The 23,449-nt window shown below is 43.9% G+C and overlaps 2 protein-coding genes and 1 non-coding gene across 3 annotated transcripts in view; 1 reads left to right on the top strand and 2 right to left on the bottom strand.

Moving 5' to 3' along the window:
• The first annotated feature begins 260 nt into the window (after window positions 1-260).
• Window positions 261-332, top strand: TRNAH-GUG (transfer RNA histidin (anticodon GUG)). Its single transcript has one exon. It is a non-coding gene; the product is annotated as a tRNA-His (tRNA).
• A 1,384-nt stretch (window positions 333-1,716) lies between these two features.
• On the bottom strand, window positions 1,717-2,691 carry LOC542898 (metallothionein-like protein 1). The gene is made up of 2 exons (XM_044499367.1): window positions 2,460-2,691; window positions 1,717-2,187 (listed from the first exon to the last, which is right to left on the bottom strand). The coding sequence occupies exons 1-2, from the start codon at window positions 2,522-2,524 to the stop codon at window positions 2,022-2,024; spliced, it is 231 nt and encodes a 76-aa protein (XP_044355302.1). The 5' UTR covers window positions 2,525-2,691; the 3' UTR covers window positions 1,717-2,021.
• A 5,675-nt stretch (window positions 2,692-8,366) lies between these two features.
• Window positions 8,367-23,449, bottom strand: part of LOC123073964 (uncharacterized) — a 31,268-nt gene continuing 16,185 nt past the window's right edge. The window contains exons 5-8 of the mRNA XM_044496942.1: window positions 9,293-9,368; window positions 9,165-9,201; window positions 8,793-8,907; window positions 8,367-8,568 (exon numbers count right to left, since the gene is read on the bottom strand). Coding sequence (XP_044352877.1) covers window positions 8,367-8,568; window positions 8,793-8,907; window positions 9,165-9,201; window positions 9,293-9,368 — 430 coding nt within the window. The remainder of the gene's footprint in view (window positions 8,569-8,792; window positions 8,908-9,164; window positions 9,202-9,292; window positions 9,369-23,449) is intronic.

The raw sequence follows: 23,449 nt of genomic DNA on the forward strand, positions 1-23,449 counted from the left end.
ATGTCCGCTTCCACTTGTTCTTTATTGTAGCCAACGTATCTGTGGCATTGTTGTTGACTTCATAGCTTTTTCGACAAAAAAAAAAGAACTTGATAGTTTGAAAAAGACTCACGGTGCGTGTGAGTCGACTGATTTCTCAGTCGGTTCGTGACAACCAACACTTTCGTGTTGGCAAGTTTGCGAATTGGATCAGCAGATGCCTGTGCACGAGGTACAGAGGTTTGCGATATATAGCTGTACATTGCAGAATGTACCACAAAGTGGCTGTAGTTTAGTGGTGAGAATTCCACGTTGTGGCCGTGGAGACCTGGGCTCGAATCCCAGCAGCCACATAGTGTTATTTTTTGGTGTTAATAGCAGTAGGTTATTGCAGAAACCAGTGAAATTATTTTGCTCTTTTGAGCATAATTCACTTCTCTTAACCTTTTCTGCGCAAAAATCTGCCGGTGTGTCGAAAAATACCGGCAAGAAAAATAGAATCCAGTAACTATCTAGTTTCTGCATAAGCATGTCAAGTGTTGAATGACATTTTATAACGAGTCCGAACAAGCTCCAACCACAATATAATTATGTTCTTTGGACATAATTTACTTCCCTCAACTATTTCTTCTTGTGTTAACCTATTCTTTAAGAAATTGCAGTAGGTTATTGCAGAAACCAGTGAAATTATTTTGCTCTTTTGAGCATAATTCACTTCTCTTAACCTTTTCTGCGCAAAAATCTGCCGGTGTGTCGAAAAATACCGGCAAGAAAAATAGAATCCAGTAACTATCTAGTTTCTGCATAAGCATGTCAAGTGTTGAATGACATTTTATAACGAGTCCGAACAAGCTCCAACCACAATATAATTATGTTCTTTGGACATAATTTACTTCCCTCAACTATTTCTTCTTGTGTTAACCTATTCTTTAAGAAATTGCCCTGGTGTCAAAATGTATCCAAGGAAACAAACTGCGGTGCAGAAAATAGACCCCCATAACTTACTGTCAAAACGATATACTAGAAAAAGTTTAAACTAGCTCCAGCCAAAGCAACATGAGTATTTCACTAGAACAGGTCGAAATTGTTGATAGGCACAATCCAGACTGTTCTTCTTTTCTTCCAAAAAACCAATGCCATATATTAAGTGTCACAAGTCTTGAAATTCAATTTGTGGTTGGATGGATAAGAGGGCAGATAGCCCAGCCCCAACGATCAAACCTCGCTCGCAGGTGCTCATAAGGGTACCGGTGCGCGTGCGCTTAACCATAGAGATGAGTGTATGTACATGTGTGTGAGCGTCTGCATCTGTATTTTTTTTAAAGTATCACAATTTTTTATAAACATACCATCATAGGAAAAACAAAATTATATTCAGTTCGTAGGTGTGGCGAAATTTTATTCCTTCTGCCTCGGTGAAAGAAACTTGTTTAAACCCAGTTGATTTGATCTAAAGACACATTTAGCCATCATCTCTATTGTAACAAACAAACAATTGATTAGAGCGTTATCAAGTCCATTATTATGGGGCTAATTATAGCAGAATTTTTAGATGCTAATTACTAGTACTAGAGAACGCATAAGCATCTAGTACAACTAAAAGGGGGAGTTGATTTGAGTTGCCATATTCATTTTATTTTTTTATTTTTGCAATAGGGAATCGCCATTTACTTGTGCAGAAGAACAAACAGAAAAAAAAATAAGAGCTGGCACCACACATACACATACATACATACATAGACAGAAACTCCAAATTATTATTGTCTTATACATACATGTAGATGTAGATAAGACGGGGAAGGCACACCAGGACGGATCTCGAACATAGGAAAAGGCGCATCACAACACAAGACGCCTTACACAGCACACGGTACAAGCCACAAGGGGCACACATACGCCATGAACTACTAGTGGCTCGATACGATGCGATAGATCTCATCTTATTCTCGGTGGCAATTAAAAACGAAACACACACCATGCATAACCACTAGTGCTCCTTCATCAGGTCCGTCCATGGCGTCTCCTTGTCTTGATTTGATGGATCACTTGCAGGTGCACGGGTTGCAGGAGCAGTTGGGGCCGCACTTGCATCCTCCGTTCTCGGCGGCGGCCTCGAACGACGGGGTGCCCTTGGAGGGCGCCACGCCCATGATGAGGGTCTGGGAGGTGGTGTTCACCCCCTCGTCCATCTCAGGGTACATCTTGCACCTGCATGCACAAGACAATCATTATCAATCGCGATTAACAAGGACTCCTGTAGATCTCTCCAAGAAATCGACAGACAAACAGGCTTGTTCATGCGCATCTCTTAATTTATAGGGAGTAGTTGTTAAGGAGAAGAGGAGATCGATGGACGTGCATGTCGTTAGGCGGCACAACAAGATGGATCGAGGAGAGATTTAAAGAAAAGGTTGAGAAAGAAGGCTAAAGATCGAGAGATCGAACGCAGGATCAGGAGGAAATTGGAGATGATAAATTACCCTCCGCAGCCGTTGCCGCACTTGCAGCCGGATCCGCATCCGCAGTTGCCTCCGCAGCACGACATGGTCGGTTGGTGATGATCTCCCTCTGAGTTTATCCGCTCTGCTCTGTGTCTCTGGTCTGGTCTGATCTGATCTGCACTTGCTCTGCTTTGGAAGGGAAGGTTGGTGCGCAGTCCCGTGATTTATAGAGGGGGTAGAGAGGCTATCCACCGTCCACGTCTCGGGGCTCGTGGGGGCCATGGGCTGGACGCCACTGCTGAGGTGCCCGTCGATTTCTGGCGTGTGCCATCCGTCGGCGGACGCGGACAAAATGCGTTACCGGCCGTCGATAATTCTACCCGAGCCTGCCAAGTGTGGCCTACGCCCGATTAATTATCACCCAAGCATTCAGAACATGCTTTTTTTAGGGAGCATCCAGAACATGCTAGCTCGTCACCCGCTGGGCTGGAGTGTGGTGTGGTTTTCCAGATCAACCCGTGACAACGTTTGCCCGAGAAATTGCTTGCTTTTTCTATGCGGACAGTGATTACTGCATCCCATTTTTTTCATATAATTTCACTTTTAACTAGACTAATTAATTATCCATGCGTTGCAGCGTGGACATACAACATCAATCTTCTCCGGCGTATGCCTTACATCCATCATATTCTATATTTTTGCTTCTCGCAAAAAAGATAAATCTACTCCCTCCGTCCCATTATATAGGAGCGTTTTTGACACGCAGAGGGGGTATGTTTTTGCAATATATTATTTGATTTGATTATAAGTAGGTGAAAGCAAGGATTTTTTTTATTTAGTCTAGGTTTTGATATGATATTATTTGATTTGAGTATAAGTAGGGAAGGCAAGAGAAGTTTTGATTTGGTTGAGATTTGATATGATTTGATCGTGTTGATGCGGGATGTGTTTTTTTAAGTACTGATTCAATCTAGATTATTCTAAATTACTCTATTTATATTGGTTTTATTTGATCACGAACCCAAGGGGGGCCTACGAGGAAAAAGTGGGGAAGAAGGCGAGGCAAACCCACAAACTACTCTTTTTTTGCGGGGGAAAGGAGATCTTCATTACTTAGGGTGGTACATCATTCTTACAAAGAGTAACAATATCATCAGTGCCCTCCTAACCACACCGCATTGCGTGGAGTGCACTGCCAATAGATAGCAAGGGCATGGCTAACTTTATTCTGAGTACGACTAATCTTAGTAACGAAGATCTCCCTCGCATCTTTCATCATCTCCTGGATCTCTCTAACTAGCACCACATATCTCGAACGATCAGGTAACGTAACTCCTCTTTAGTGGCAAAGATAATTCATGTGCATTTCAATGCGTATATTATTTTTAATACATTAGATCATGATTTACAATGCTCAGTCATAATAGTCATGTAAGTAAATGTTTACCAACTAAAATCATGTGCATGACTTACCTACCAAGAAGGACTAAGATTTATTTGGTAAATATTTTTTGACTTACCAAAGAAAACAAATTTTATTTGATAAGTCAATAAAGGACAGTTAATGCGGTTTCAGGGAAAACCACTAGAAAAAATAGAGATACAAAAGGAGGAACAAAATCAAAACAGAGAAAAGGGAGTTGGTTCCGTTGCCTCCCCTCCTCACTCGGTTTTTCCCTCCCCACGCCCCCTTCCTCCTTGGTTTTTTGTTGATTTTTTTGGTAATCCAACCAGTGTTGCACCAAACTAAAACCAACATAAATAGAGTAACTTGGAATAATCTAACCAAATCGATACTTTTTCAAAATGACGTCCCGCATTAACTCAATCAAAATCAAATCAAATCTTCCTAAATCACAGCCAAATCGACACTTCCCTAATATCATATCCTACATTAACTCAATCAAATCAAAACAAATCTTCCCAAAATCACAACTAAATCAAAACTTTATTTTTCTTCACCTATGGATACAAATCAAAACAAATCTTACCAAAGCCTCAACTAAATGAAAATTTTCCTTGCATTCCCTATCCATACTCAAATCAAATTAAATCTGGTTAAAATCTAGAATATAATGTGTGTAAGGCATATGCCTGATATAATTAGTGTTAACCACTAGAATATGTATGTGTATGTTGCAACGCATGCGCAATTAGCTAGTGTTGTAAGGTTGAACGAATAACGAGGTGAGCAACCGTATGTTACATAGTATCCTTACAATTTACTAAGCTCCCTAGGAATAAAGGCCTAGCTTACTGGTAAGATTCCTTGTGGTGGAACTAGTCCACCCGGCTGGTTCAAGTCCTATACTTGACATGGTTGCTTGCATATTTGCTGGATTTTTTAGGATGTTTGGCGTAATTCTTTCAATGGTATGGCATGCAAGTCGACTACAAGGTGTAGCAGGGACTTGATGTGGACCCACCTGTAAGAGCCTGGTCAGTCATGGGTCTTGCATGACAATATCAGAACCAACATTCTTGCTTTGGTCAAAATTTAGTCCACTACATGTTGCCTCCCCGCCATTTGGTTGTATAGGCAAGGAGCAAAAGAAGGTTGTTGTGTTCAAGGTGCCGATGTATTTGGTCAAAAAATGTTCATGGAAAATGCCTGTGAATTTTAAAATCATTCTAAAATTCTAACCTCCCTAGGAATGTGGTTGTTGGTGCATCGGGGTTTTGGTTTCCACCGAGATGAAAAAAATATTCAAGAACTTAGTTTTTTGTGAATTTCAAAAGATGTTCATCAATTTTAAAAAGTGCTTACAAATTTAGACCATAATCGTAAATTTAAAAATTGTTCACTAATATTAAAAATAGTCGCAAATTTTTAAAAAAATCATGAGTTTTAAATATCTCCACAAAAACATTAAAATGGTCATGAAATTTTCAAAAACGATTATAAATTTTAAACATTTGAAAAAAATCTGTATGATTTTTTTTAAAAGAAAACGATTGGAGTATCCGGGTATCATTGCGCTTGTGCTTATCCATGCGTTGGTTGGTGGTGGACCAACAGACCAATCAGTCGGATTAAAATTGATGGACCAGTAGATAAAAATATTAAATAACTTTTTTTGAATTTAAAAATTATTCAAAGAATACCAAATTCTCACCAATTTATAAAAATAATCCTAAATTTTAAAATTATTCACTAATAGGGAAAAATACTCACGAAATTTCATAAGTTTTAAAAATCTTCACAATGGTCATGATTTTTTTTTAAGTTAGTCGATTTAAAAAAAGTTGCGAATTTAAAATTTGTTCACGAATATGAGAAAATCTTCATGAGTTTTGGAAAAGTGTTCACAAATAATTCAGGAAATGAGTGGAGAATCGGGGTATCATTGCGCTTGTGCTTATCCATGCGTTGGACCAGCCCCTGTACATGGTGGTGGAGCAGCCAACCAATCAGTCGAATCAAAATTGATGGACCAGAAGATGAATATGACCCGGACAGAATTTGCAATCCACTATATACGGTAGGCGTGATTCGAGTCACGCATCTCAGCATCAGTATAACCATGTGAACTTCATTGTCTATCAATCGATCGCCACTAGCGACTAGCTCGCTCACCACTTGTCACGCATGAAGCAAATATCTGGAGAAAGCTACACTCATGTATAGCCACTTAAGCTTTTCTCCTAACCCTTTCTCTTTCTTTCTTTGTATGAAACACTATCTGAGGCGGTTAGGGCAAACTCTCTCCTCCAAACTTCACTGACGAATCCGTGCGTGGGTTCGCTTCCCGTCTGCATATAGTTGTTGTTTTCTTTTTGCGAGAAAACTTTTGATCTATTCATCTTCAATTATGGCAGTACAACAAACACTAGAAATAATAAAAATTACATCCAGATCCGTAGACCACCTAGCGACGCCTACAAGCACTGAAGCGAGCCGAAGGCGTGCCGCCGTCATTGCCCCTCCATCGCCGGAGTCATGCACAACTTGTTGTAGTAGACAGTCGGGAAGTCGTCGTGCTAAGGCCCCATAGGACCAGCGCACCAGAACACCAACTGCCGCCCATGAAGAATAACGTAGATCGAAAGGATCCAAACCGAAGACACACGAACGTAGACGAACAATGACGTGATCCGAGCAAATCCACCAAAGATAGATCTGTCGGAGACACACCTCCACACACCCACCAACGATGCTAGACGCACCACAAGAACGAGGACTCGGCAGGGAGACCTTTATTCCATCTTCAGGGAGCCGCCGCCGTCTCGCCTTCCTGAGCAGAACACAATCCTAACAAAACTGAAAGAAACGACTAGAAACGAAGCCCTCCCGCCAGTCCTTGCCAGGATCCACTGCACCCCCATGACCCTAGGGCCACCGGAGACGAGGTGGATCTGTGGCGTCGACGGCGAGAGGCAGGAACCCTAAATTTTGTTTTGGCGAGAGTGCACAATCCATCTGCATGTAGTTTCGATGGCCAGTGACGGGGAGGGGAATCGCGATGCGTTCGCTCCGATTAGTAGCTTATGTTAGGGTTTTTACTCTTTGCAGGTATGGAATTCGGACAAATGGCGGCGCTACTTCTTCGAGTTTGTCTTCCGGGCTTAGATTCTTCTCGAGTTCATTCGTCCGGATGTAGCCAACGGAGCTCCGGCGTAGATTCCCACCGTCTCCTTGGCGCGGTGAGGTTAGAGTTTCTCGTCATGTGGTGAGATTTGATGTTAGATGCTTCAAATCTATGCAAGACTACTGCAGCTCCAGGACGCTGGTCCTTCGGGACACGCATACGAAGACTTCGCGGCTGTCATCAACAAGGTCAAGCCAGCTCCGATAGGGGAGCAGCAACAACGACGCGTCGACGGCTCGTTCTGGCGGCAGTAATTTTGTTGTTTGGTGGTTTGAAATCTCGATGTAATGTCTATTATGTATGAGATGCTTTGTACTTTTGATGAACTTTGTTAATAGATATGGATCATTTTCACACAAAAAAACACTATCTGAATTTGTTAATCACTGAATTTTCCGCAATGGAATGTTCAAATATTTTTTAGGGTGAAATGTTTAACTAATTGCACAAGCGTCAGCTGTTTATTCCTTTGGGAGAAAAATGATAGATGAATCCGAGCACTGTTGTGGGCATGAGAGGGAAAGCTACGGTGACATCCAGGTATCTCGGACTTTTTCCTATTTTTTGGTATCATGTCTGTGTACTTGCACTGCGTGGAACCCGTGCAATATCCCTGCGCATGAATATATCGTCAACTGTCTCCTTTGGTTTAACGCAAACCCAAGATATTAATCCCAAAGAGAGAAAAAATATATAATTTTGGAAACCTTTTGATCCATTCATTAAATACCATGGCAGTATAAAGAATATCAGAAATAACAAAAATACATCTATGCCCATAGAGAGAAAAATATTGGACTTATGACAAAACTGTATAAGACTTATTCTTAGAAAGAAGAAAGCAAGTGACAGGAAGTGAAAAATATAACTTGAGATGAGAGGCACATGACTGAACCTGCAGTGTAACAGCATATGGAGGGCACGTCATTATCGGACAGATGGGAAACATTATGTGCATTAACTTTTGCCATGCGCAACTGCGCACTTCATATGCGTTATGGAGACTGCCAATATGGCAAGGGCGCAAGGCAACTCTGCTCCCCTGTCACTTCTACCTACCTGACAATTCATATTACCATTCCTTTTCCAATATAATTACTTGTTGAAATAACCTTTTCTGGTAGATGCATGTGGATCACGCATGGAATCTGCTCAAAATGTTCATATACCATCAGCTTAATTATATAACCAAGAAAAGGGGGGCAGACAGAATAAATGGATGGCTATCTATCTTTTAAAGTCTCAAGAGTTCAAGACTCGAAACATTAGACAACATGTACTAAAAAATAACAACTCTGAAAGGTAAGCTTACTTCTGGGTGTAAGCTCATGTACAACAAGCAATGGATAGAAGTAAATCACAGTTCATCATAGATGGGAGGAGCATTTGTTGGGGCAGGTCCATCTTGGGGCACTTTACCCAGCATGTCTCCAGCTGATATTGAACCCGATCTTATGGCATCAGCCAGCTTCCTTTGCAGTGTCAACAGGCCAATACGTCTCGAGACAACATACAGAACCGCCAAGGAGAATATGAGGAACCCAACAGTCAGGATGATCCTGGAAAGAGACATAATAGTTAGAAACCGGTAAAAACCCAACCCAGACAGTATTGTTGTTACACAAGCAGAAACTTGTCTTGCGGATGGAAAACCAAATGCATATCGCAACTGGGGCAGGTATATATGACTTAAAAGACATTTGTTCCACTTCTTTTGTTTGACTGAAAGACCAGAATGAAGACTGCACGACCGACCAAATCATAAACGATTGGTGCAACATACCTATCAAGAACATCTTGCCGTTGCATCGTGGAGAGCAAACCACGGGTGCGCATCAGCAAAGAGCGGTGTCCTTGATATTCACCTTCAGCCTTTCGGAGAACACTTGTCGATTCATCTGCATTAAAAAAGAATTAGCTAGCAACTTGGCCTCCATAGGTCTGGAAATGCGTTAAATGACAGACAGAGTAGTTCTTATTCATATGGAAAACATGAAGCACATGACTGCCATGGTCCCTTAGTAACAAATTAATAACCAACAAAAGTCTACAATCAAATAACTGTACATTTGCGAGGAAAGCTTGGCCAGGCTTAAATGTACAGAACCTTACAAGTGAGCATCCTATGCACAGGCTTAATGACAGGAAAACTTACCAAAAGTTGACAAGGTATTAGCACTTCTTTCCACTTCCTGTCAAACATATATAATAATTTACTTCTGAACTTATGACCAGGAAATCATTAGAATATCAGATATCAACTATACAAGCAGGAGTGCTAACCTGAACCATCAACTGCCGAGACCTACGGAGGCTCTCAGTAATACTTTCTGCAGCGGATGTCATCCCAGCCTTTGTCCTAAATCATTTAGCAGGTTCGTGTTCATTGTACAAACATAAATTATCGAATTATTAAATAATATATAAGGTGATTTTTTTAATTAGTGTAGTGCAATTTAATTTTGAGGTCACATAAAAGAGTTACATCAGCACAACAATTTTTAATTTGTTGACCACATTTCATAGTTCAAGTAAGGGAAGTTATCATTATCCCTGTTCTCTCCATATCGGCGGTGAACATCACCATGCCTGTCACCCATAGGGACATAACCCTCCATCACTGCACACATCCACTGCCAATCTGCAAGCATCCCCAGTGAGTACCACACTGCGTTCATAGAAAGGAGGGGAGATCATGATTTATTAGCTATGAGTGGCAGTGGCTGCTGCTGCTATGTCGACACACAACAGGCCAGCTGCATGTCGCACCCTATACACACCGACTGTCTCAATTACTCCAACTCTGAAGCCTTGCAACACTCACTGTAGAAGCCAACCATCACATATGTCTGGTTACACCTACTTTGCAAACAAGCTTGTTGATCCCTCTAGCAGCCAAGCTCTTCTCCTTCAAGCACGGGAGTCGTTGCCAAATTTGTGTATTTTTTCTGTTCTTTTTGGCATGTGCTTATTCCAATTCTTGTAATGTTACTTCAGGTTCTCCGTCATTTATCATGGCTAAATGACGTGTCTACCATCAAAAAACATGGCATAGCTTAAAGAAATTCTCAATAAAATGGAGTTGACATATCTGCATTCTTCTAGGCAAGAAATGTGCTTGGGGCTGCATAATTATTATTACAACTGTTACAGTGATTGGTGATTTTACGAGCCGTCCATCCAGCCTAATCTGACGGTAGAAAAATAGAAGTTACGAGGAGTTACAAAACTAAAATTACAAGAAATTACGTATAACAGCAGGACCGTTACAAAATTTTGGTGGGGCCAATTAGTTACTTCGAGGGTAGATCCGTCAAGAAAATTCCCCATGGCAATGTCATCTGCCGATCCACTCGTCTCATCTCACGAGTAGACACTCATGGGCACCGCAGCCGGAACCTCGCCCCGCGGCAGCCCTGGAATACTACCGTCCAAAATTTGCCCGGCTACCTCCCGCAGCGCCGGCGCGAGGACCTGGGCGACGGCGGCGGGGCCAGGTCCTGGAGGCTACCCCCGGCTGTGCTTGGTTGTAGTGGTCGCGAGGACCTGGGTTAGGAGCTGGCCGAAGACGCCGGCGCGAGGACCTTGGCTTGGTCGTAGTGGCCGCTCCCCCAAGGCCCTGCTGACGCCGGCGCGAGTTCCTGGAGGTGAACCCCCGGCTGGGCATGGCGTAGTGGTGGACCAACGGAGCAAGGTATCTCGCCCCTGCTCTCATCTCTTCCCTCCCTCCCTACCTGCACGTTCAACGTCGACCAACTACTCCTTTCACCACCTTCAAATAAAGATTTAGTTAGTAGTTGAGCAGTGACCACACCTAATGTAGCTATTGCAGAACATGGTTCGTATTGTTACCCTGAAACTCTGAATCCTGTGTTCGGTGTTATTTGATCAAGCTGACAGTTAGGGGGTGTTTGATTCAGAAGTCCTAGGACTTTTTCTAGTCCCAGGGACTAATAAAAAAAGACTGTCTAGTAGAGTCTTTTTCTAGTCCCTGTAGAAAAAGTCCCTCCCGTTTGGTTCCTAGGGACTTTTTAGGGACTTTTTCTAGTCTCTGGGACTAAAAAGTCCCTGAACCAAACACCCCCTTAGCAATACCCCTCTGCTGCCATGTGTTAGATAATAACGAGAAATAAATGAGACAGAGAGACACGGATTTCACATGGAAACCCTTGCGGGAGAAAACCACGGACGCACGAAGGCGCAATCACTATAATTGGGAGGAGTATTACATTACACGAGAGGACAAACCCTCTACGTGCTAATCTGGTGGATCTCTCTCATCTATTCTATGACTAGCTGGTACTATATAAAGGGGCAAATAACTCTCTTTCTTGGTGGACACGAAACAGAATTGTAGTCATGCTACGTCTAGCACGGTTGGCATGCCGTAGTCCGGTAGGACTCCATCTGTAGTACAACACTTGTATGCGATTTGGAACACAATAAAATAACACTCCACCTTGAGACAAATCCCTTGCAATAATCATAGATAGCATCAACTCCTCAATTAAAGTCATCACAAGTAAACCTTGTGCCTGGAAACGTCCATAGGACTAATGAACTTCTTATGAAGTCATATTGAGCAGATTAGTCAGTAGGTCATCCAGAAAACAGCACAACTATCAACAATGCAGACTAACAAAACTTGGTCTCCCAATAAAAGTCTGAGTCTGTGCCACTGACCTCAGAAACTGAAATTGATCAATCATCAAATGACATAAGTCATCATATCTCCTGTGGTGCCTGAACGAGCGCATAGCTCATAGTGCAACATCTTGGTGCACATCGCCTTGTGAAGAACTCATCTCATGAAATCTTAACGTGCTTCAAAACAGAAAGCACAAACCTTGGCAAAGAATACTCATGCAAGAGCATATGGTACAGATGGCATCGCGTGCACCCAAAAAACTGCCGACTTGTAGTGGTTAATGAAAAATCCATGACATGGTCATAAACTGTCCTTGCAGAACAACTGTCGGATGAAGGAACCATCTTAACATGCAACGGAGTTTCAACTCTGCAATAGACCCCTCTTGAAAGAGCAAAGACAACTGAATTGCACTTGAAACTTAACAGCGCTAAATGTTGTAGTATGTAGCAGAAACAAATCAATCTCCTTCTTGCACCTTAACTGATTCTCATCACGAACATGAATATCAAACAAAACCTTCACATGCATAACAGCAAAACACTATGGAGAGAATAGTGTATATGCTGGCTACCAACAGGCTTAATAATTACCTCCTTCATACCCCCTTTTTTTATAACTGAATTGTGTTCTTCAAATAACTGCAGCAAATTGCACCCATTATCCCGACGGGTCATAATCCTCAAAACTCCACCTTGAAGAAAAACTGAGTGCATCCTGATAATTGGCTTGCGCCAACAACGCTCGCATCTCGACTTGCCATAGGGTAAACCTTGTGTCACGATTAGCAGCGGAACATCGTACTTCATGGATGCCATGAGTAGATTAAATATGTGTTCACAAAGTAATACAAGCCGATAGAAAAATTCTTGACAGAATTAGTATGCGGAGTAGACGAAAAACAGGATAAATAGCACCTGGTTGTGTTTACGGGAGCAACGGTGTATACTGCACAATAATGAACGTGCACTGTAGCCTTCAAGTGATGAACAGGAGCACTAGCAGCAGCCTTATCCAGAGTAGTAATAGTATTGTACTGTACTTTGTTTGGTTGATGCGAAGTAGCAGCAGCACACCAGCACAACGTGGCCTGAATCTCGAGACTTGAAGCCGGTTACTTTGGTAAGCACCAGCGGTAGCTAGGCGGACCGTGCCAGAACGATGGAGTTGCAGCGAAGCCGCTCGCGTGATCTGCGTGCGTACGAACGGTTCCCGTTGATCTCGACGGAACCTGCGACTTGACGTATCGCCAGCGCACAGCAGCCTTCGAAAAAAGTTAACCTCGTCGACCCGATTGCTCGGTGACGTGTAGATTGAATCCTTGTCGGTCTCGGCGATTCAGCAGCAGAACATCGTACTTCATGGATGCCATGAGTAGATTAAATATGTGTTCACAAAATAGTACAAGCCGATAGAAAAATTCTTGACAGAATTAATATGCGGAGCAGACAAAAACAGGATAAATAGCACCTGGTTGTGTTTACGGGAGCAACGGGGTATACTGCACAATAATGAACGTGCACTGTAGCCTTCAAGTGATGAACAGGAGCACTAGCAGCAGCCTTATCCAGAGTAGTAATAGTATTGTACTGTACTTTGTTTGGTTGATGCGAAGTAGCAGCAGCACACCAGCACAACGTGGCCTGAATCTCGAGACTTGAAGCCGGTTGCTTTGGTAAGCACCAGCGGTAGCTAGGCGGACCGTGCCAGAACGATGGAGTTGCAGCGAAGCCGCTCGCGTGATCTGCGCGCGTACGAACGGTTCCCGTCGATCTCGACGGAACCTGCGACTTGACGTATCGCCAGCGCACAACAGCCTTCGAAAAAAGTTGACCTCGTCGACCCGATTGCTCGGTGACGCGTAGACTGAATCCTCGTCGGTCTCGGCGATTGCGGCGGCGGCGGACCGCAGCCCTAATTCTCTCGTCTCAAACTCGTATCTCGAACCTCAGCTCTGATACCACTTGTTAGATAATAACAAGAAATAAACGAGACAGAGAGACACGGATTTTTACGTGAAAACCCTTGCGGGAGAAAACCACGGACGCACGAAGGCGTAATCACTATAATTGGGAGGAGTATTACATTACACGAGAGGACAAACCCTCTACGTGCTAATCTGGTGGATCTCTCTCATCTATTCTATGACTAGCTGGTACTATATAAAGGGGCAAATAACTCTCTTTCTTGATGGACACGAAACAAAGTTGTAGTCATGCTATGTCTAGCACGGTTGGCATGCCGTAGTCCTGTAGGACTCCATCTATAATACAACACTTGTATGGGATTTGGAACACGATAAAATAACACCATGACTTTCACAGTTGCCAAGGCCTATAAAATTCTCATTCGGGAGACTACAACCATTCCTGCTATTGCCTGGCTTTGGTAAGCCTGCACTCAACTGAAACATAAATTCTTTTTCTGGTTGTTGATTAACAACATGCTGAACACCACAGAGCTCCTTCGAAGGAAAAATTTCTTCATTCAGGACTACAGATGTGTCATGTGTGATGAGTATGTCCTAGAAACCAGAGATCGTCTATTTTTTCACTGCGATTTTGCACAAATTTGCTGGAAATATGTTTGCCCCAAATGGTCTCCTCTGTGCAGAAGGGATTCAGGATCAGCTTATTAGTAACTTGAACACCATGCTTCATATTTCATTTGCCATGGACAGAATCATTTTGATTTCTTGGGCCATATGGAACACTTGCAGTGAGTTCATTTTCAGAGACATCGCTCCCAGTCTATATGCCTGCAGAAGCAGATTCAAAGATGAGCTTCAATGGTTGGTCCACAGAGCCAAAATAAAATCATATGCTACACTCTCAGATTGGGCTGAATCTTTCAGATAGCAGGCCTCAGTTGATTTTTGTACTTTCTTATTGTTTTTGTATTTTGTAGGCCTAGCTTTTTCGTTTCTTGTACATAACTGTATACTTCTAAAAATTCTACAAATTATGCTCTGGGGAACAAATTCCTACAGGTTCGGTCAAAAAACTAGTGAAAGTGAACACTTTTTTTATGTCATAACCCATACCTTATTTCCAATAATCTTTCATAGCCACAACCTCCCAAAAAAAATTGTACCATAGCCACATGTCGAGTTCTACCGAAGTATTAAACGTCTTTCACTTATAGTGCCAAATACCAGTTTTGATGAATGTCTTTTTGTAAGTATCCATACTTTCGTAGACATCTTTCTTCAAGGATAACTAATGTATCCTAATCAATGTACTCCATCCGCCTGAATTTACAAGGCTTATTTGATTCGTCTTTACATTAAAAATAAGTTGGCAAAAAAAGGAGCATTTCAAAGCTTGACATTATCTTAGCAAAGTCACAACGTAGGGGGAGCAACGTCGTCATCAACTTTGAAGGCCACGTTGGTGCAATCTTCCAAATGTGCTAGCAGCAAAAAAAGATGAGTGCATGTTGTTAATCTTCTTGAAACAAAACTCTCCTTTTTTTTCAAATTGCTTTACTTTTTTTTAGAAATGGAGGATGACTCCCGGCCTCTGCATCTGGGAGATGCATACGGCCACTTTATTAATTATTCTCGAGGACCTTACAAAGTATTACAGACAATATTCCTGAATCCACCATCTCGGCAACATATGCCGCTACTCTTATCCATATGATGAAGGGATGCTAGTTGGGCCACTACCCAAACCACTCACCTAAACCTAACATCAAAAGCCGGCAGCCCCAGCCGAGCCACATACCGGGTCTGGGGCACAATCCGGTCAGACACACTCTTGTGTCGTCGCAGCCATCTTCCACAGGTCCGTCTTCAGAATATATTGAGTTTTCTACCTTGTGAAGGCCACTCCGCCATCGACGTCACCATGACGCCAGACAGCTACCTCCTCCTGCGTGAGTCCATCTCTGCGCATCGGGCGCCAAGTCTCCACTGCACCACGCCGCCGAGACCTGCTGCCATCAATGATTAAGATGAAGCACCGCTCCACCAAAGAAGCCGCCCACTGGTCCCTCGATCCCGTGAACACCTCCAAGACTGACGCCCCCGAGAGGAAAACGACACAAAATAGCGCCGCCGTCATCCGATCTACTGATCTAGGGTTTCCCCCGGAGATAGCAGATGGTGGCCTTGAACTTCTCCTCGGCGATGCCTTCAAGAAGGGAACGCCGCATAACAGCGCCGTCACCGCCGGCCTTGGCAGCTAGCCAAAGGCAGGTTTTCACCCAGATCTGTTCGAAGAGCCTCCATCAAGCATCGTGTGCACGGATCGCCCAAACCCGCGCCGCTCGCCGGGACCAAGCTAGATCCGACAGAGCACGCAACCACCGGACGCACCTCCTCCCGCCAGCCCTGCCGCCAAAGCACCAGCAGCCGCGCCGCCAGGATGCAGCCACCGCGGCACTGCCAGCCATCACCGCCGCCGCATCCAGGAGGGCGCGGTGCTCAGATCTGGCCGCCTGCCCCGGCCGACCGCGACCCCCACCATGCGCCGGGGCCAGCCCGACGACACCGCCGAGGACCCCCGCTGCACCCGGCCGCCGGACCTCGCAGATCAGCGCGCGCAGCCGCCACACCCAGCGAGGAGGGAAGGAGAAGAAAGGAGGGCGCCCAGGAAGAAGCCCCGCCGCCGCCCTCACTGGAGCCCGCCTGGCTTCACCGGCGGAGCGCCTCCGGCAGCGGCGAGACGGGAAGGGGTGAGGGGAAGGCCCGGTGGCGCGCGAGGGAGTCGCCCCCCGAGTCGCCAGAGGAGGGCGACGCGGGGGTGGGTGGAAGTGATGACTCCTTCAAATTGCTTTACTAACCATGCTTTGTTTTTTAAGGATGAGTAAATTACAGGCAAGCAGGAACCAGCAGCTGCTTCTTTCATCGATTCTGTAATCTCCGGTCCATATTTTTGCTAATAATTATCCATCAGTTCCTAGTTTGTATAGAGGCTGAACTTCTTGTTTCAAATTCTTGGAGAACGCTTTTGATCCAGTGGCAACTTACGGGAATAATAATGTACGTTATAATGTCACTCAAGGGAGTTTCACAGTTCGTATTGTATGTCATGGACGCTGTCAGATTATGGTCAATCCATTTCATGTAGTTTACTTCCATTTCTTGCGAACATATGTCATGTACAATAAATTTCAGAGTCCGGACAGAAATCTAGGAACCAATGATGTTTATCGAGTGCAACAAATTGCATTACGGCATGTTTACAGGGATCAAATCTCTGCGATGATGCTCGAATTGAAGTGGTGTTTGTTCAGACTAATGCTATCAACATACATGAGAACAGAGTTTCATACTTGAAGTGAGCAAGGCATGCTCCGAGGTACATCCCCTAAGCCTGAACTAGTGAACGTTGAACGACTGAAGACAAGTGCCTGATTGCGGGGTGTTCTTTTCGCCGCCCCGCCCTCCCGTCAACCTCTCCGCACCGCCGTGCAGCAGCCGCCCCAGCCATCCCTCTAAATCTACTAACCCCTTGAAATTCTTCGGCGAACCTGCACCACCCCCACCCCAAAATAGACAAGGGGGAGATGCTACTCCCCGTTGCACCCCCTGCACCCTAAGATGGGCCCGAACGACTAAGATCGATACTTGTAAGCTCGAACGAGTAAGATGCGTACTTATGAGCTTGAACGAGTAAGGTCCATACTTGTGTGCCCGAACGCCTCATAGTGGTACTTCCGAGCCTCGACGACTCAGAACTAGCACTAAGGGCCGTCGAACCGAGAACTACTAGCAAGGGTTGTCAGCATTACCGGTCATCCGGACCCACAACTACCTTAACAAGTAGTCTCTATACAACTAGCGGAGTGAAGGAAATATGCCCTAAAGGCAATAATAAAGTATTATTTATTTCCTTGTATCATGATAAATGTTTATTATTCATGCTAGAATTGTATTAACCGGAAACATAATACATGTGTGAATACATAGACAAACAGAGTGTCACTAGTATGCCTCTACTTGACTAGCTCGTTAATCAAAGATGGTTATGTTTCCTAGCCATAGACATGAGTTGTCATTTGATTAACGGGAACACCTCATTAGGAGAATGACGTGATTGACTTGACCCATTCCGTTAGCTTAGCACCCGATCGTTTAGTATGTTGCTATTGCTTTCTTCATGACTTATACATGTTCCTATGACTATGAGATTATGCAACTCCCGTTTACCGGAGGAACACTTTGTGTGCTACCAAACGTCACAACGTAAATGGGTGATTATAAAGGTACTCTACAGGTGTCTCCAAAGGTACTTGTTGGGTTGGCGTATTTCGAGATTAGGATTTGTCACTCCGATTGTCGGAGAGGTATCTCTGGGCCCACTCGGTAATGCACATCACTATAAGCCTTGCAAGCATTATGACTAATAAGTTAGTTGCGGGATGATGTGTTACGGAACGAGTAAAGAGACTTGCCGGTAACGAGATTGAACTAGGTATCGAGATACCGAATATCGAATCTCGGGCAAGTAACATACCGATGACAAAGGGAACAACGTATGTTGTTATGCGGTCTGACCGATAAAGATCTTCGTAGAATATGTGGGAGCCAATATGGGCATCCAGGTCCCGCTATTGGTTATTGACCAGAGACGTGTCTCGGTCATGTCTACATAGTTCTCGAACCCGTAGGGTCCGCACGCTTAAAGTTATGATGACAGTTTTATTATGAGTTTATGTATGTTGATGTACCGAAGGAGTTCGGAGTCCCGGATGAGATCGCGGACATGACGAGGAGTCTCGAAATGGCCAAGACGTAAAGATCGATATATTGGACGACTATATTCGGACTTCGGAAAGGTTCTGAGTGATTCGGGTATTTTTCGGAGTACCGGAGAGTTACGGGAATACGTATTGGGCCATACGGGAAAGAAGAAAAAGGGCCTCAAGGGTGGCCGCACCCCTCCCCTTGGTCTGGTCCGAATTGGACTAGGGAAGGGGGGCGCCCCCTTCCTTCCTTCTCTTTTTCCCTTCCTCTTTTCCTATTCCATATGGGAGGTGGAATCCTACTAGGTGCGCCACACTTGGTGCGCCCCCTCCTAGGGCCGGCCTCCTCCTCCCTTGCTCCTTTATATACGGGGGCAGGGGGCACCCCAGAGACACAACAATTTATCCTTGAGATCTCTTAGCCGTGTGCGGTGCCCCCCTCCACCATATTACACCTCGATAATACCGTTGCGGAGCTTAGGCGAAGCCCCTGCGTCGGTGGAACATCATCATCGTCACCACGCCGTCGTGCTGACGAAACTCTCCCTCAACACTCGGCTGGATCGGAGTTCGAGGGACGTCATCGAGCTGAACGTGTGTAGAACTCGGAGGTGCCGTGCGTTCGGTACTTGATCGGTCGGATCGTGAAGACGTACGACTACATCAACCGCGTTGTGATAACGCTTCCGCTGTCGGTCTACGAGGGTACGTGGACAACACTCTCCCCTCTCGTTGCTATGCATCACCATGATCTTGCGTGTGCGTAGGAATTTTTTTAAAATTACTACGTTCCCCAACAGTGGCATTCGAGCCTGGTTTTATGCGTTGATGCTATGCACGAGTAGAACACAAGTGAGTTGTGGGCGATATAAGTCATACTGCTTACCAGCATGTCATACTTTGGTTCAGCGGTATTGTGAGATGAAGCGGCCCGGACCGACATGACGCGTACGCTTACGCGAGACTGGTTTCACCGTTCGGAGCACTCGTTGCTTAAAGGTGACTGGTGGGTGTCTGTCTCTCTCACTTTAGTTGAACCGAGTGTGGCTATGCCCGGTCCTTGCGAAGGTTAAAACAGCACCAACTTGACAAACTATCGTTGTGGTTTTGATGCGTAGGTAAGAACGGTTCTTGCTAAGCCCGTAGCAGCCACGTAAAACTTGCAACAACAAAGTAGAGGACGTCTAACTTGTTTTTGCAGGGCATGTTGTGATGTGATATGGTCAAGACATGATGTGATATAATGTGTTGTATGAGATGATCATGTTTTGTAACCGAGTTATCGGCAACTGGCAGGAGCCATATGCTTGTCGCTTTATTGTATGAGATGCAATCGCCATGTAATAGTTTTACTTTATCACTAAGCGGTAGCGATAGTCGTAAAAGCAATAAATTGGCGAGACGACAACGATGCTACGATGGAGATCAAGGTGTCGCGCCAGTGACGATGGTGATCATGACGGTGCTTCGGAGATGGAGATCACAAGCACGGTGCTTCGGAGATGGAGATCACAAGCACAAGATGATGATGGCCATATCATATCACTTATATTGATTGCATGTGATGTTAATCCTTTATGCATCTTATCTTGCTTTGATTGACGGTAGCATTATAAGATGATCTCTCACTAAAATTTCAAGATAAAAGTGTTCTCCCTGAGTATGCACCGTTGCAAAAGTTCTTCGTGCTGAGACACCACGTGTTAATCGGGTGTGATAGGCTCTACGTTCAAATACAACGGGTGCAAAACAGTTGCACACGCGGAATACTCAGGTTAAACTTGACGAGCCTAGCATATACAGATATGGCCTCGGAACACAGAGACCGAAAGGTCGAGCGTGAATCATATAGTAGATATGATCAACATAGTGATGTTCACCATTGAAACTACTCCATCTCACGTGTTAATCGGACATGGTTTAGTTGCTTTGGATCACTTAATCACTTAGATGATCAGAGAGATGTCGATCTAAGTGGGAGTTCTTAAGTAATATGATTAATTGAACTTAAATTTATCATGAACTTAGTACCTGATAGTATCTTGCTTGTCTATGTTAATTGTAGATAAATGGCCCGTGCCATTGTTCCGTTGAATTTTAATGCGTTCCTTGAGAAAGCACAGTTGAAAGATGATGGTAGCAATTACACGGACGGGGTCCGTAACTTGAGGATTATCCTCATTGCTGAACAGAAAAATTACGTCCTGGAAGCACCGCTAGGTGTACCACCTGCACCAGCAACTGCAGACATTGTGAATGCCTGGCAGTCACGTGTTGATGACTACTCGATAGTTCAGTGTGCCATGCTTTACGGCTTAGAACCGGGTCTTCAACGACGTTTTGAACGTCATGGAGCATATGAGATGTTCCAGGAGTTGAAGTTAATATTTCAAGCAAATGCCCGGATTGAGAGATATGAAGTCTCCAATAAGTTCTATAGCTGCAAGATGGAAGAGAATAGTTCTGTCAGTGAGCATATACTCAAAATGTCTGGGTATAACAATCACTTGATTCAACTGGGAGTTAATCTTCCGGATGATAGATTCATTGACAGAATTCTTCAATCACTGCCACCAAGCTACAAGAGCTTCGTGATGAACTATAATATGCAAGGGATGAGTAAGACAATTCCCGAGCTCTTCGCAATGCTAAAGGCTGCGGAGGTAGAAATCAAAAAGGAGCATCAAGTGTTGATGGTCAGTAAAACCACTAGTTTCAAGAAAAAGGGCAAAGGGAAGAAGAAAGGAAACTTCAAGAAGAACAGCAAGCAAGTTGCTGTTCAGGAGAAGAAATCCAAGTCTGGACCTAAGCCTGAAACTGAGTGTTTCTACTGTAAGAAGACTGGCCACTGGAAGCGGAACTGCCCCAAGTTTTTGGCGGAAAAGAAGGATGGCAAGGTTAACAAAGGTATATGTGATATACATGTTATTGATGTGTACCTTACCAATGCTCGTAGTAGCACCTGGGTATTTGATACTGGTTCTGTTGCTAATATTTGCAACTCGAAACAGGGGCTACGGATTGAGCAGAGATTGGCTAAGGACGAGGTGACGATGCGCGTGGGAAATGGTTCCAAAGTCGATGTGATCGCCGTCGGCACGCTACCTCTACATCTACCTTCGGGATTAATATTAGACCTAAATAATTGTTATTTGGTGACAGCGTTGAAAATGAACATTATATCTGGATCTTGTTTAATGCGAGACGGTTATTAATTTAAATCAGAGAATAATGGTTGTTCTATTTATATGAATAATATCTTTTATGGTCATGCACCCTTGAAGAGTGGTCTATTTTTAATGAATCTCGATAGTAGTGATACACATATTCATAATGTTGAAGCCAAAAGATGCAGAGTTAATAATGACAGTGCAACTTATTTGTGGCACTGCCGTTTGGGTCATATCGGTGTAAAGCGCATGAAGAAACTCCATACTGACGGAATTTTGGAATCACTTGATTTTGAATCACTTGGTACTTGCGAACCGTGCCTTATGGGCAAGATGACCAAAACACCGTTCTCCGGTACTATGGAGAGAGCAACAGATTTGTTGGAAATTATACATACAGATGTATGTGGTCCGATGAATATTGAGGCTCGTGGCGGATATCGTTATTTTCTCACCTTCACAGATGATTTAAGCAGATATGGGTATATCTACTTAATGAAACATAAGTCTGAAACATTTGAAAAGTTCAAAGAATTTCAGAGTGAAGTTGAAAATCATCGTAACAAGAAAATAAAGTTTCTACGATCAGATCGTGGAGGAGAATATTTGAGTTACGAGTTTGGTCTACATTTGAAACAATGCGGAATAGTTTCGCAACTCACGCCACCCGGAACACCACAGCGTAATGGTGTGTCCGAACGTCGTAATCGCACTTTACTAGATATGGTGCGATCTATGATGTCTCTTACTGATTTACCGCTATCGTTTGGGGTTATGCTTTAGAGACGGCTGCATTCACGTTAAATAGGGCACCATCAAAGTCCGTTGATACGACGCCTTATGAACTATGGTTTGGCAAGAAACCAAAGTTGTCGTATCTTAAAGTTTGGGGTTGCGATGCTTATGTGAAGAAACTTCAACCTGATAAGCTCGAACCCAAATCGGAGAAATGTGTCTTCATAGGATACCCAAAAGAGACTGCTGGGTATAGCTTCTATCACAGATCCGAAGGCAAGATATTCGTTGCTAGGAATGGATCCTTTCTAGAGAAGGAGTTTCTCTCGAAAGATGTGAGTGGGAGGAAAGTAGAGCTTGATGAGGTAACTATACCTGCTCCATTATTGGAAAGTAGATCATCACAGAAATCAGTTTCTGCGACACCTACACCAAATAGTGAGGAAGTTAATGATAATGATCATGAAACTTCAGATCAAGTTATTACTGAACTTCGTAGGTCAACTAGATCAAGAACCGCACCAGAGTGGTACGGTAATCCTGTTCTGGAGGTCATGTTACTAGACCATGGCGAACCTACGAACTACGAAGAAGCGATGGTGAGCCCAGATTCCGCAAAATGGCTTGAAGCCATGAAATCCGAGATGGGATCCATGTATGAGAACAAAGTATGGACTTTGGTTGACTTGCCCGATGGTCGGCAAGCCATTGAAAACAAATGGATCTTCAAGAAGAAGACTGACGCTGATGGTAATGTTACTGTCTATGAAGCTCGACTTGTTGCAAAAGGTTTTCGACAAGTTCAAGGGATTGACTACGATGAGACCTTCTCACCCGTAGCGATGCTTAAGTCTGTCCGAATCATGTTAGCAGTTGCCGCATTTTATGATTATGAAATTTGGCAAATGGATGTCAAAACTGCATTCCTGAATGGATTTCTGGAAGAAGAGTTGTATATGATGCAACCGGAAGGTTTTATCGATCCAAAAGGAGCTAACAAAGTGTGCAAGCTCCAGCGATCCATTTATGGACTGGTGCAAGCCTCTCGGAGTTGGAATAAACGCTTTGATAGTGTGATCAAAGCATTTGGTTTTATACAGACTTTTGGAGAAGCCTGTATTTACAAGAAAGTGAGTGGGAGCTCGATAGCATTTCTGATATTATATGTGGATGACATATTACTAATTGGAAATG

The sequence above is a fragment of the Triticum aestivum genome, chromosome 3D (assembly GCF_018294505.1).
Source record: "Triticum aestivum cultivar Chinese Spring chromosome 3D, IWGSC CS RefSeq v2.1, whole genome shotgun sequence".
NCBI classification, from domain to species: domain Eukaryota; kingdom Viridiplantae; phylum Streptophyta; class Magnoliopsida; order Poales; family Poaceae; genus Triticum; species Triticum aestivum.

What these genes read in the sequence shown, in the direction of transcription:
- LOC542898 (XM_044499367.1), bottom strand. Translation starts at nt 2,524, where the DNA reads ATGTCGTGCTGCGGAGGCAACTGCGGATGCGGATCCGGCTGCAAGTGC. An exon ending in TGCGGCAACGGCTGCGGAGG is followed by an intron (nt 2,188 to 2,459) that starts GTAATTTATCAT and finishes TTGTGCATGCAG; the next exon opens with GTGCAAGATGTACCCTGAGA.